The 15,772-nt window shown below is 39.0% G+C and overlaps 1 protein-coding gene across 1 annotated transcript; it reads right to left on the reverse strand.

The window, feature by feature from the left end:
- Nucleotides 1-397: 397 nt before the first annotated feature.
- LOC121859542 (serine protease HTRA2, mitochondrial-like) lies at nucleotides 398-14,714 on the reverse strand. Its single transcript, XM_042356430.1, has 8 exons — nucleotides 14,378-14,714; nucleotides 12,136-12,580; nucleotides 9,670-9,793; nucleotides 8,966-9,052; nucleotides 7,720-7,914; nucleotides 4,531-4,681; nucleotides 1,900-2,080; nucleotides 398-1,644 (listed from the first exon to the last, which is right to left on the reverse strand). The coding sequence occupies exons 1-8, from the start codon at nucleotides 14,382-14,384 to the stop codon at nucleotides 1,485-1,487; spliced, it is 1,350 nt and encodes a 449-aa protein (XP_042212364.1). The 5' UTR covers nucleotides 14,385-14,714; the 3' UTR covers nucleotides 398-1,484.
- Nucleotides 14,715-15,772: the final 1,058 nt, after the last annotated feature.

Here is a 15,772-nt window from a genome sequence, read left to right on the forward strand (position 1 = left end):
AGCCAATAAGCTTTTCTCGGCTGGCTCCCCGTATATTACGCCAACACGCTTCTATTTTTCTCCCACTGCATACACAGTACAGTATACTGTATATATGCACAGTACAGTATACTGTTCTGTATTATAGTATATGTTAGCTTGATTGTCTTTATTTTCCTCAAACTGCATATCGTACTTCAGTCTTCTTCTTTTGCTTGCCTGCTCACGGCTTTTGGGTATGATTACCATATTAATAAAAATTTAGATATTTGTAATCTCTGGGAAGATTTCCTCTTGTAGTAAAAGTTACCACTATACATTATTCAAGTATTTAACCCACTGCTGCTCATGTCCTTTTCAGATTTTTTTTTTTTAATGTACAGGTACACATCGTTTAAGGGTCAATAAATCCCTAATGTTCTACATATACACAATATTTCATTAACAACATACTGTATAAACAAAGATAACTACTGTACAGTACTATATACATATAATTTCTAAATAATGAGATAATGAACAGAAAACAACAATTATTTATAAACTTTTATGGTTATATAACAAGGCGGAACTCTTCATACTATTTTCTCCCTCATCAATACCGAATTGTCATTAATTAAGTTTAACTAAGTGGCTCTAGAAGATTAGCATTAATTATCGTGCCACAGTGAGTCTCCAAAGTTGAAAACATCTTATGCTTACTTAAACAACTGCATCGCAGTACTTCATTCTGAGGAAACTAATGCACTGTACAGCAAATAATAAATTAAGTCTCCCACTGCTTTCTTTAATTATTGTTGATTCTAACTGGGCTATACTGTACTCTCATATGTGCTGTGTGAGACATGGCTCTGTAAGACTACAATGGTCTGCACAGGTAAAGATGCAATACACTGTAACATGGAAAGTTACATAGACCTTCCAATACCAAATTATCCGAGTAAATTCTCTATTAAAAATGACTTAAGTTGGAAAGCATACCGGTAATTTATTACAGCCCCAAAAATGTGAACAATATAAATGTTTAATACTGTAGTTTGCCTGGTACTGTACTCATCAATCTCTCTTTAGCTGCACTTTCCATTCGAGGTCATCCCATCTCCTTCAGTCCCCCAGCAACAACATATATACTGTACCTGATACAATAAAATATATGTATCTAAAAACATACAATATAGTCTTGGCAAAATATCACTCACCAGTATCCTCTTTCCAACACTATCTGTCGTTATTCATATTTATATTCAATATTCCGCTCTAGCACGCATAGTCAAGTGTCTTAATACTTCCCACAATTTAGGTACAGTATCAATTTTCTAGACATGATTTATTAAGGTCACTGCAAACTTTCAGTCACCTCCCTTTATCCCCACTCCTAATACTGTACAACAGATTTCTTTTATTAAAGTTTCAAAGTACAAGATGTTTTTGAGTATAAAAATAGATAATTCATTGAGTGCCATACGTTAATCTGTAGTTCATTTATTCTACTACTGTACGTGCCACTATTCCTCTGGGACCACCACGACACTGTAGCGTTGACCATTGCGAATCACTGTCATGGCGAGGTCTCCCTTCCCTTCTAGGAACTTGAATACATCACGGGATGAATGTACTTCACGGTTGTTAATGTGAGTTACTATGTCTCCAGGCTGCAACCCCGCTCTGTAATTATCTTTATTCAATAGTTTCCTACATAAAGCATTTTGTCAATACAGTATTTACAAACAACATCAAATTAAAAAAACACTGAAAATCATAATTAGTCCACTGTTGTTATCATATTGTTTCTCATGCCAGCTACCCTAAGGCATAGAAGGGAGCACAGTTATGAGGATGTGAACAAACTCTTACTATTCCTTACAAACTTTTACATAACACACATATACTGTATAGTGTACTATACTGTACTATACTCACTGGTATGATGGAGAGCCAACAACAACTCTCCATATAAATATTCCGTGGGTAACGTTAGGAGGCACATTCTGTGGTGCACTACCTCGAGCCTGGAGCTCCTGAAGGATAGACTGTGTCAAAGTAAGCATCGTCACACCGAGGTATCGACGACGGTCAGAATAGCTGGATTCGGGATACTTGGCTGCAAAAAAAAAAAGTGCCAAATTAGTATACCATTACAGGTATTTTGTTTTCATTTCCAAAGAAATTAAAAGAAGAGGATGGGTGTGGCAGTGTTGATGGGTGTGGCAGTGTTTGTAAAAAAATTAAAAACAAAAAACAAGAGGTAGGAGCAGCTGTGATTGTTGTCTTGCTATACAATGTGGTCACTAACAAGCACTCCTAAATCTTGGGTAATTGCCCTGGCTATATGTGACTGCCCAATCATTGTACAGGTACACCCAGTCCTCGCTTAACATTGTCCCAAACAATGTTGTTTCGTTATAACGTTGCTACTCTTAGATACCCGTGATTCCGATAATGTCGTTTTACGACCCGACCGATTCGTCATAACGTTGTCACCCAACACGGACTACTTTGTATGGCACGCCACCCTCTCTCATCTTGGCGCGCTACGCTCCCTTGCGGAGCATGACAGCGTCTCCGAGTGTAGCGTTTTCTCCCTAGTCTTCGTAAAGCTTCCACAGCGTACGTGCGTGTTTAAGTGTTTTTGCTATAAATACTGTACTGTAACCATTCAGAATGGCTCCCAAGCGCCCATCAAGTGTTAGTGATACTAGCCAAGGGGGAACCCCAGTCAGAGTGGGAAGGGGAGCCACCCTCCTCCTCTCCACTACCCATCACACACTCGCTCCACCTGACCATCAGTGAGTACAATACAAAATTTTTTTTTTTTTAAAGGAAATAACCCACCCGGACACAGGTCAAACGACCCACAACGGGGCCTGGGGGGCGGAAAAAAAAACAACAGAAAGAAATTGAAAATAGAGTAGAAAAAGGTTACCGGTATACTGTGTTAATTTACACCGCGAAGATGCCGGAAAACCAGCTTTTTAAAGTGAAACAGATTGTATAAGCGTGAAAACACAGAAGAAGGCAGAGCATTCCACAGTTTGGCTGTGTGAAGAAAGAAGGATGTACTATAATGGGTTATTCTAGTGTGACCAACATCCACAGAGAAACTGTGGGCACCACGGGCAAGACGTGTGTTACGAACCCACGGCCTTGCCGGCGGTACACAGGATGCCAGATCCACCGAACATTGCCCGTTAAAGTACCTGTAAAAGAGAGAGAGTGAAGTAACATTGTGGCGAAGTAAAAGGGAAGAGAGATTGTCGACTAAAGGAGGAGAGTTAATAAGACGAAATGCTTTAAGACCATTTTCCAAACTTACATGAGTTAGTCATGATCACTGGATGGCAGCTCTCCATGCTGTGGGGTCTCTCTTGTCAGGTTCTGACCTGGGAGGTTGTCTTACAACTTCTTCCCAAGTCATTTAATAAAAGTAAATGTTTATGAACACATTTATTCCTCTATAAATAATACTTGAGTACACTGAGGTGGATTTTATATCTATAGAACAAAAAGCTTTTCACAATGTGGAGCATGTGTCCGACCTGTGCCACATGAGCTTATCAGTACTGGTAGGAAGGTGCAAAAGTTTTCTCACGCAGGATTATCATTAGTCCAGTCCAACCTATACAATAATTAGTCTAATAAAGCAATATACTACTGTAAATAATGGCAAAGTATAAATACAAAGAAGACAGAGCACTGGGGATTAACCCCTACACCCCGGGCTAGGGTGCCGCACCCCCCACGCGGGGTAAATTGATAAAAATCAACTTCCCTGGGACCAGAGTGGTGAGGGAGATAAGGGGACAGTGTTGTTTTGACGGAGCGCTCGTGGTCACTACGCACTTGGAGGCCATTTTCTGCTTGCCTTTGTGTCCGGGATGGCCATTAAGGCATATATTTACTGATCATAATACTTATTTCCTATAAATAATTCATCTACAATTTATTTTATTTGCAGTGTTTTTCATAAAAGTGCTCGGTGACACATGCAGTCTGTCGCCAGGTTGAGGGACGACTCTCAATAGCGACAGGCTAATGCGTACTAGCCGCACTGAGCCTCACGATACCCTGCGTGTGGCGTGACCACCAAATAGTCATGGTGGAACTTAATAACCTGTGCTGGGCATTCAAACAATGGCGCTAAAAGGCAAGAGTTCCAGAATGTCAACCGGGGCACCCTAGATGGACGTTCCAGAACATCAACCAGGGGGTAGGGGGTTAAGATTTAAAGATAAAGATAAAAAAATATTATCAAGGGATTGTGAGAAGTTTAAGAATCAAAGAGAAATAATTACAATAAGTTACAATTTGGATTTGACCAAAAAGAAAGAAACAGCAATACATTATTTAATTAGAGGCCATATAAGATGTACTGTAATGCCTTCTGTCAATTATGAGCTTTCATGATAATTATTTATATTTGCAAGCAATGAGAACATTTTATAAAATTTATAAATACCTTATATGAAAGTGTGGAAACTGTGGTGGTGATTATGATATATTAACAGTATTAAATATGATCAAGCCATAATCAATGTACTTTACTGTACTTACCAAGATCAGCTTTTTTCTTTTCTGCCTTTATTATGAACTCTTTGGCATAGTCAATGGGGATTGCAAAAGAGATACCGGAGGTGACTGTCATAGAGTTGATACCAATAACTTCACCATCCAAGTTGATAAGTGGCCCACCTGAGTTGCCAAACTATATGAGAAGGTAAAGTCAAATATTAAAACACATTACAACAATACACGGTACAGAACAGTGCAGGAGAAACACATTTAACCAAATTTCACATACTGTATTATACAAATATGAAGACCTGAGGAAGCAAATATGCCTGGAAATATTTTATTATATGAGGAGTCCTGCATCGTAAGGTGTATTCAGACCATCCGGGTGAAACCCGGTTTTTGTTGGAAAGGACTATTTTGGGCTTAGCTCTATACAATGGTAGTTGATAACATCTCCTTACTACACTGTAAATAAGGTTGAAAGCCCTTGGAACATAGGGTAGAACATCAATTTGTGGCAGACAGGAAATTATGGGCTTGGCTTTTGCGACGTGAGTTGCTCTCATCCCGTCACTGAGTGAGTGAGAGAAGCGGGCGGTCAATCACAGCGACCTGGCTACAGCCTCCTCCCTCGTCTCTGCCAATATTCAGTGAGCGTCTGCTATCTATGTCACGGCCCCTCCAGCCAATGAGGCAGAATCCCTCTCTCCCTCTCCCTCGGTTCTCTTTTGTTGTGGCGGGATCTACACTCTGATATCGATTAAAGTAAAAAAAAAAAGCCATAAGCGGGTGGGAGTTTTGTTGCTTCAAGTCAACATTGCAACAACCCAGTAGAGTACATTACTTCATGACACTCTACCTACCATCTGCAAGTACAGTCCTTTAGCTTCAAAATGCATAAAAAAATTAATGCTGTATCTCAAAAAAACAACACAGTTATGCATGTTTAAAGTTGGAAAAACTATAAACGCAGTTTTCTCTGTTTCAAATTTTGGCGCGAATAACCCATACGATGCAGAGAGCCTCATATTATATAAGAAAATTTGAGAAAAAATCCATGCAAAATAAAAAAAAGAAGCACTCCTTGCCTAAGAGAGCAATGAACAACCATCAAATTTTATCATGTGTGTGTGGATGTATTAGCCCCTGTCTTATTAGGCAGAAGTGTTTATATAAATATGGGTTAATTACATTAGACTTGTATAACTATCATCACCTCCCGTAACTTTCCACTAGCTATGAGGCTCATGTTCAGAGCACGTGATGAGGTGTGTTCACGGGAAGTCGCTTCACTTGGTGCTGAGCTAAGGATTAAGGTTGATATCACTCACCAGAGGAAGACGTTATTTAGAGTCATCGTAGAGGTGACCCGTCTTCCTCGAGGGAGGACGTCGGATATATTTCCGTTCTCCCTCGAGGGTCCCTACTGTCCCTCAAACTCTCACATCGACAGGATGTACTTAGCAGAGCTATTGAAGTTAGCCTCCTTCCTCCTTTAACACTCATAGCTACAGTGATTAAGTTATGGTGATAATCTTTTTTGACAGTGTACATAGAACTCTTTTTATAATAAACAAACAAAAGGAACATATTGGATTTTACTACAGAAGATCCAATAAACTTTAAACTATATTTTAGTACGTCTAGAATATAAGGTAACGTGCTTCATAAGTGATTGTTACAAGTGGTGACAACCCAGGAAGGTTGTTACACATATGACAGCTTCACAAGTAGCTGTTATATATACGGTAACAGTCACCTCAACAGACACACAGTGGAGAATATATTTATTCTCCCTGTTGCTGTGATAGCTTGACGTCTTAGTTACTCACACATATATACCGTTACAGAACAAAAGAAGCTGTACAGTGGTCCCTCGGTTAACGAACGGTTCGATTAACGAATTACCTCCCATAAGGATCTTCAGTTCGGTTAACGAACAAAACTTCGATTAAAGAAATCCTTACGACAAACAGGTTTTGTTGTGAGCATCAGCTGATGGGCTAGTCCGCCAATACAGTAATCGGTTCTATGTTTACATTCGTTTCTAGTGGAGTAAATATCAAGAAAGTTGTGCTCTTTAATATTTTTGCATTTTTTATATTAAAATTAAGGTAACATATTGATAAGTTTTTTGTGCGTCCATCAGCTGCTTGGCTCATCCACCAGGCGTCAGTTTGTCTTTGTTTACAGTGGAATGAACATCAATTTTGTTAGTGTCTTGAATATTTTTGCATTTTTACATTGAGATTATTGGTCAGTCTGAAATTTAGTTAACATATTGATAATATATAGTGCAGTGCAGTGTTGATTTAAATAAAATAATCTTGAATTACACCTAGTGAACTTAAAATTTTATTGGTGAAATGACGGCATCAAGCATGGGCATCCTGAAAGGTGATTTCTCCTCCATCCCCACTTCCTTCTCTTCTCCCTTCTCTTCCACCCCCACTTCCTTCTCTTCTCCCTTCTCCTCCACCCCCACTTCTAATTCCCATCATCATCAACCAGGAACCTTCTACATACGCACCTCAAAGTAAGTGTACTTTACTGCATTTTTTTTTACTTTGTATGTACTTTTCTGTGAGCTGGAACCAATTACCCAATATCCCATTGAAACAATGGATACGATTAACAAAATTTTTGGTTAACGAACGACTCTATGGAACGAATTGTGTTCGTTAACCTCGGGACCAATGTAGTTACAAAATTGGCAAAGCGTAGCTTAAGGTGACCAGTCTACAGGACAAGTTTACAGTAAGTTAAGTGTACTCCAAGTAACCGTGACAATTCTCTTAACAGAAGTTATTCGTCACACTGGAGTTGAGTAACAGTTTAGATAATCTGTTCTCCTGTTACTCATACTGTGATGTAACACGTGTGTGTAGACCTAGCTGGGCTGAAACAAGTCGCACATTTCTTTGTAGACTGTGGAACACAAATTACATTACAGTGTAATTCACAGTTCTGGGGCCACAGTGTGTACAGGCTGTATGGCTGTCATGGTGGTTCATAAGTACTGTGTTAGCCATAGTGTATGATTTAAATATCCCAATAAGTTTAAGTTCCACCACTGACATATTTCTCACACGTTTAAGGTCTACAAGTACTGTACAATACAGCACTATATATTACTGTAGCTGTTGGATCACATTAATGTACAATATTATAGCAAGAGCTTCCTGTATATAAACCAAAAGAAATCCACCAATAGGTAAGACTACTCACTGTGATCGTTGCATCAGTCTGTATATATTGTATATCTTTCCCTCTGAGACCAAGTTCTTTACTGGCACGACCAACAGAAGAAACAACCCCGGCAGTGATGGTGTTGGACAGAGAGAGAGGAGACCCCAGGGCTGCAACAAATTCTCCTGGTCTCAAATCACTCGATTTTCCTAATGTTATTGGACTGAGATTATCCTGCAAAGAAAATATACTGTATATATAAGATTGATCCTGAAATCTCAGTGTATAAGACACTGAATAGAATGACCTGGGAATATTCCACCAGAGGCTATAGACTTAGGGCTCAGGGAAGCACTAACTAGGACAAGTTGAGGTATTATTAGTTTTATTCCCCCAAAGTACCTGCAGTTCTGGGGCTAATATCTCAAGATATTATACAGTTCGGTGCATGATGACCTATTTAACTCGCACACACACACAATCTTTGTCTCTAATTTTCTTTCTATCACTGGCAAGCAATACCAATAGAGCTGTTTTTTATAGAATGGTTTCAGTATAAAAACTATCAGCAAAAACTGTACAACATATATAATGAAAAGACACTCAGGTCATGTATCCTTATGTATGTCTCAGGAATACAATACACACCCAGAATTATGAAACATATAGTATTTCTGAAAACTCTGTATTGTATAGTGGATCCATAGCTCACTTGACAGCATTTTACACACAAGAGAGTGGTGGTCATAGGTATGATTCCAAATCATAGATAATGATTGGATTCCCTCCCCTTGTGCACTCGCAATATAAGGATTACTGTACACTATGGGTGTGCTTGGTGATGGTGCAACAACCCTTCAGTGGACCAGCATCCTGCCAAGGTGGAGGAGGTAACCCACTAGCTCCTGAATGCTAAGAACCAGAAGACCATCTCTTGTCTGATAGGCTCTTCACATGCCAGTGAACTCAATACAAAATGTAAAAAAAGTCATACCAGTAAAATATGAAAATACAAATGGAATAAAACACCTTGTTCCTTCTGTGGGACCAAGAGTACAGGTAACACCTCTTCACATGCAAGGAAATGTAAAGAGTGATGGTAACTAACGCAAGAGTTTGTCCTGGTATATTTGTTCACTCGCTGGCTTCTCTAAACACATACAGTGAAGGGTTGGAGTTGGCTTAATCTATGGTTTATGCAGCAATATACAGAGATCCAACAAGAGAGAGAGTACACTCAGAATGCAGATAGAAGCTTTGAAGTGCAATACTGTATAGTACTTACACATTTAATTCTGATAAGGGCTAGATCTGAGAGAGCATCAATATCTTCCACAACGCCCTCATACTCCACACCATTTTGTAGTCGCACCTGAAAGATTAACATTAAATTTCATTCTCATGAGTCTTTACCACACATGTTTATGCTCATTTAGATCTAAGAGAAGGAGTGATGAGGCTGCTGTTGCCCCCAGTACAGTACAGAACAGTACAATATGGTACTGTACTATGCTGTGCTGTACTGTACGGTACAGTACAGTACAGTACTGCATTATGCTGTACTGTACTGTTCTGTACTGTTCTGTACTGTACTGTGTTGTACTGTATATTGGATGCAAAAATTTGACCTTAGTTACCACCTAAAGCCAGTTACTGTACTGTACTGTACTGTATTGTGCTGTACTGTACTGTAGTTACCACCTAAAGCCAGTTACTGAACTTTGCATAATAATAATAATAAAAAAATATAAACTGTGCTTAAAGATATTTATTTATTCTATAAACTGTCCTTAATAATATTTATTTTTTCTATAAACTGTGCTTAATAATATTTATTTATTCTATAAATTGTGCTTAATAATATCTATTTCTTCTGTCTGTCACCCTGAACTTTTAATAATTTTATTTCCTCCCCATAATTGTAAGGTACAATATTTATGAGAAAAATGGTGTTACCTTAATTTTGCTTACTGTACAGTATATTCTTACCACAACAATGCTTGACCTTGGCCTGTTCGTGACAACATGAGCATTTGTAAGGATAAGACCATCTTCAGAAACAATAAATCCTGAGCCATTGGATATTGACTGCACATTCTTTCCACTTAACCTCCTGCAATAAAAGAAAAAATCACTATTTTTTTTTATTTAAAGACAAATAAAAGGTGTAATTAGGTACAGTTGTTACAATATCCATTCAGTAATAATGCACACTGTAACAACATAATTTTTTTCAGGGAGTGTAATGATGCCCAATTATTCTTAATGAACTTTTAAGGTCATGTGCAATAAGTCATTACATAAAAACATACCATAATAGGTCAGGTTTTATGGTAAGGGAAGATTGTTTAACTACAAGTGGCAAGATTACTGATGGGCAAAGTCCATCCACAACTGTACTGTACTGTACAGTAAAAAATGAAAAAATATGAAGTTTACCCACAGCTTATTTCACCTTAAGATTATCTAACCTAAAACTAATCTAACCTAACCTAATCCCCAGGTCGTGCTTGGATGTTTTTAATCAGCAGGTGAAATAAGCTGGGGGACTAATCTTCAGCTGTTGGGGGTTAGCAACCAAGGATTTCAGGAACCAGCCCTCAGGTCCAGCCAATTTCCACCATCCACTGAGAAGAGGGAGGGAGTCTGAGCTGTGGGTTCAGTCATACACAGTAATGGGAATTCAGTATCCTTCCACTTATAACCTACTGTACCATAACACCCTTTGACTGAAAACTTGTATGACTGAAATCACTTAGAATATGATAAGAGGTGGTTTTAAAAAGGTACAAATACTAATGTGACATAAAAATCACTGCAGGAGTTGACCTGATCACAAGGGAAGATCTACCTATTGACCAAACAAACCTGCCTGAGCTACACAGACTATACTGTAGTACTGAGCTGGATGCTAAGTTAAGAATTAATATATCCAGCATCTCCGGTACTAACAATACAGGTCATGGGAAAATTCAGACATTTGAAGTAAATTTTCTGTACCAAGGATACTTTTTTTTAAATCCAAAGACCTGAAAACACTCAATTACTGAATTCTAAATTAGCAAAGGAATATTACCATAAAAATCCAGACATAAAGTTAGAAAATTTAGGGTTGTGGGTAAAGAACTATTACACTCTAACTCATAAGCTACAGAAGGAATATGAATGGGCACAGCCCACAATTTAATAAAGGAAGTGAATCCAAACCCAACAGGGTAAAAAATGAGCCCCTGAAAGTGTTGTAAATTCTCAATGAATACCTGTAGTATGGTACAGGTGCTTCTCAACTTACAAACAAGTCACATTCCTGAGGCTTGTTCATAAGTCCATTTGTTCTCAGGTCCAACTTCACTCTTGTAGATACTGAACAGACAGTACCGGTATTTAAGAAAAATAAATCAATAAAAGTGGTAGTACAGTACAGTTATACCCAGTACCCTACAATACAGCTTAAAACCTGGCATACTTTTCTCTTTGGTAATGTATGAATTCTATCAGGCCTTTTCTTGAAATATAATCCAGTGTCGTCCACATTAAACACCGACTCTAGCAAGTAACTCCCTCAGTGGTGATGTTCACATCTCAGAAAGTAGGTGGGTCAAAGACCAGAGGAACACCTGTACTGTAGAATCTAAGGAAAGGCAGGAAGGAAATACTTAAGATAAATCTGTTTTCTTTCATTCCAATCCAGGAAGAATGCATCCCACACTGAGTGAGCCATGCTGAGGGCTAGATGATACCAAAAGTGGAAACTGACTATTATGCAACAGCACAACTTATCCATTATTGAATTAACTGCCAGAGATTTTGTGAGAATAACTCTGAATTCAGCACTCATTTCATCAACTTGTTCATGAAGCAAAAACATCAGCTTTGACTTTCAATGTTTCTGACTGAACAGAAGAGCAAGTGTCATAATCTGATAAATATCCTGGATATTTTCTAAAGAGAAAGAGACTGGGAAGACATTGCCTTCTGATACATGCTGCTGCTGATGTGTAACCAATATTAAATTGCTATCTGTGTACTGTACTGTAAATATTAAAACTTAATACAATTTACAGAATCATCATCAAAAAGGGGACTTTTGATGGTAAAGCCAAACTGAACGAAGTATAATCACCATCTTTCTACAGCCATTTTCCATGCTTGCCTGGGATGGCCAAGATTAGCTGATGGCAGGTTTCCATGCCGCGAGATCTCTTGCATTTCAAATCTCATACAATATAAAGGATCAATTAGTACAGACAGTCATAAGAGTGAAAACATTAGGCGACTTGCTACCAACAAATGTAAGAAACATTTAGACACAGTTCAAGAAGGAACTTGATCGGCACTGTGTCTAAAAAAATATAAACTTGATCAATCAGTCTGTTCTGAATGTGTGGGTCTTCTCTTTATTAACAAATGGTTGATCAGAAGATGACAAAGTACAAATAACAATACAATACATACCTCCTGCTGTCCTTAATATCAATGTAGACAACTTTGTCTGATGTTTTTTCAACAGCGTCTGCAATAAAATTGTAGACTTGTCTCTTGCTAACAGACACAGAAGACTTGGAAACACTATCCTCGGTCTCCACTGGTGTAGTGAATGAGAAGGGACTTGCACCATAAACAGATGGGATTAACGGTGTTACTTGTACAAGATCATCACTGTTTTTGTTATTGTATAATGTTTTTAATGTAGCACCAATAAACAGTCCAGCACTTAAACCAAGAGCTGTACGTATATATGATTTGTTCTTCTGAGTAGAACTGCCCTTACTTAAAGGTGAGGGTACTTCAGTTGTCTGACTATTACAAAGATTGCATGATGCAAACAGTCGACGACAAGCAGCTTGCTGGCCAGGCAGCCAACACCTCCCCTGAATCCAGACAGCACTGTGTCGTAAACCTGCAACAACATTAACACATAATTACCTTTACTGTACCGTACAGTATATGGCTAAACCAAATGAAGGAAAACTCTAACTTTTGAACATTTTAATTCTCATGGTCAAATGACTGATTTACAGCATCCATGAATAAATTAGCTAATTCTTTATTATTTACTCCCACAAGAATATTGTATTGTACGGAACACTTACATAGGAAAGGACACTTACATTTTTACTATGAAACATGATAAACACAAGACAAATATTAATTGAAGTACTGTACTGTACAATGTTATAGTAGTACAATAGCTCACTATGGACTGTACTGTAGTTTAAAAAGTCAACCCAATTTTTTAACATCATAAATCCAGCTGAATGGTAGAGTATAGCAGAATTCTGACACTTCATTATCATGATACTGTACAGTAGTTTATAAGACAATGTTTTCTGAAATTAGATTAATATAAAAACTATTTAAAATGTGACATCCCTCTTTCCTCAAACAGCCAAACTGTGGAATGATTTGCCTTTTCTTACAATCTGCCTCAATTCAAAAAGCTGGTTTTCTGACATCTACTTGGTGTATATAACATACACTCTTTTTCTCCTCTAATTTTTATTTTTTATTCTAATTTATTCGTCCCCAGGCCTCGTTGTGGGTCAATGACCCATGCCTGGGTGGGCTATTCCACATTAAAACAAAAATAAATAAATAATAAATAAAATAAGACAGGACTGAATCCTGGAATCCCATTCAGGATTAACAGAATACTGTACAGCAGTGAATGCTTCATGATTCAAAACATTTATTAATATGACAGAGAGGAGAGCTGAAGGTAAGTACTATATTACAAACACTAACCTAACCCAAACTAATCTAGCCGAACCCAACCTAACCTACCTACGAAACCTAACCCAACCTAACCTAACCTACCTACGAAACCTAACCCAACCTAACCTAGCCTACCTACCCTAACCCAACCTAACCTGCTTAATCTAGCCAAACCCAACTTAACCTAACCTACCTAACTACCCTAACCTACCTAACTAGCCTAATCCAACCTAGCCTTCCTAATCTAGCCTAACCCAACCTAACTTCCTTTTTTTTTATGGGGAAGAGCCCACCCGGGTACAGGTCATCGACCCACAACGGGGCCTGGGAGGGGGGAAATAAGAGCAAAAAGAAATTAAAAATAGAAAAAAGAAAGACCATAATAATCTACACCGCGAAGATGCCATAAAATCAACTTCTTAAAGTGAGACAGATTGTATAAGTATGGAAACACAGAAGAAGGCAGAGCATTCCACAGTGTGGCTGTGTGAGGAAAAAAGATGTACTATAACGGGTTATTCTCGTGTGACCGACATCCACACAGAAACTGTGGGCACCGTAGACAAGACGTATGTTACGAACCCATGGCCTTGCCGTCGGTACACAGGATGCAAAATCCACCGAACATTGCCCGTTAAAGCACCTGTAAAAGAGTGAAGGTCTTATTCGGTCTAAACTCACACAAATACGCTAGAAAAATATATTTTTGACTTTTTAAGTGTGGTGCGCTTATGCAAATTTGCCATATACTGGCCTAAGATGTTATGGTGTTAGAGCTAAAACGTTACTTGATTGTAAAAGTTTGAAGCAAAATTAGATAAATAATGGAAAAATCAACAACAAGTATATAATTTTAGGGCACAATTATCCGCCACACACAGCCACCGTCTGAGTAGAGAAGAGACTACTGAGCTGGAGTCACAGTGAGCCTCTTCCAGATCATCTGTGAGTAAAATAAATGCAGTACAGTACTTATTCTTACTTTTCATGTTAGCAGTGTTATGTCACTGTTACTCTATGTTGTGTCTTTGGTTGTGCTGGTGGGGAATCCAGATGAATCTTCCAGTCAGCCAGCAGCAGTGAGTCACACGAACGATCACACACAAGGAACAACTGGGCAGGGAAAGATCAAAGATGAAAATCGTTTTGAATTTGTCCTCTTCTATAAACTGACCAGAATGAGAGACCAAAGGGTTCATTAACCCCTGTTGTCCACAAATATTAACAACTCAGAAATTTGTGAAGGTTTTAGATAGCGAACATTATAAGGGGCAGTGAAATTTTGCTCAAAGCTGCACTCTTCAGGCATTGTTCCTTATACATATCTAAGACTCCATGCCAAATTTGAAGCTGATATGTCGAGGTTTAGTCTGCCGCATTTTCTACTGAAATTTTTAAATGTACCTACAGTACTAGCCAAACAGCTGCTGTGGCGGTGCAATGTTCTGTTCAGTGTTTATCAACTTTTTTTTCATATCTCTTATTTCATTTAAGTTGTCTTGTTGCAGATGAGTATGGTGCAATGTAAATGTAGGATCAGAAAATGGAGTCATTCATCATCTTGAAATGTCACCCGCTCCATATGTCAGCTTCACGGAAATGAGCTGCCTTTCCGCGCAGTTTTTTATCACTATGATGGTAAACCTAGTTCAAGATAAGCCAGGCCAAGATGCAAGTATTACAAGGGAAATTATAACGGGATGAGGGAAGAGATGAGGGGTATCCACTGGCCTGACTCATTAAGGCACTAAACTGGTGCCTGCACTTCGGCATCTCAGCTACCCTGAGAGATTGGAGCGCCTGAACTTGCCTAGCTTATACTACAGACGGGCAAGGGGGGACCTAGTTGAGGTGTATAAGCATCTCAGGGGGCACTACTCAGTTGAGTGTCCTTACTTGGAGCTGGCGGACACTCGCCCCACAAGGGGTCACAGCTCAAGATTGAAGAAGCTGCAAGTCCAGAAAACCGTGAGGGCAAACTTTTTCGGAGTGAGGGTTGTGAACTCTTGGAACAATCTACCAGAGAGTGTTGTAACGGCACCGAGTGTGAGCTCTTTCAAGACAAGACTTGAACACTGGAGCGGGTTCAGGTACATTCAGGAGCGAGTGCATGCCCAGTATTTGCCAACAGTGCGTGACAGAGACGTGACCGATCGCCCGGGCGGCTAGCGAGCCGATCTTTTGGTGAAGAATATAAAGGAAAAGAGACGTGACCGATCGCCCAAGCGGCTAACAAGCCGATCAGTGGCGAAGAGGATAAAAGTAAAAAGTAAAAAGTGAAGGATGGTGGGTAGAGCAAGAGGTGAGGCAGTGAAGGATGGTGGGTAGAGGAATGAGGTGAGGCAGTGAAGGATGGTGGGTAGAGCAGGAGGTGAGG

This window comes from Homarus americanus, unplaced genomic scaffold (assembly GCF_018991925.1).
Source record: "Homarus americanus isolate GMGI-L3 unplaced genomic scaffold, GMGI_Hamer_2.0 scaffold7626, whole genome shotgun sequence".
Taxonomy (NCBI): Eukaryota; Metazoa; Arthropoda; class Malacostraca; order Decapoda; family Nephropidae; genus Homarus; species Homarus americanus.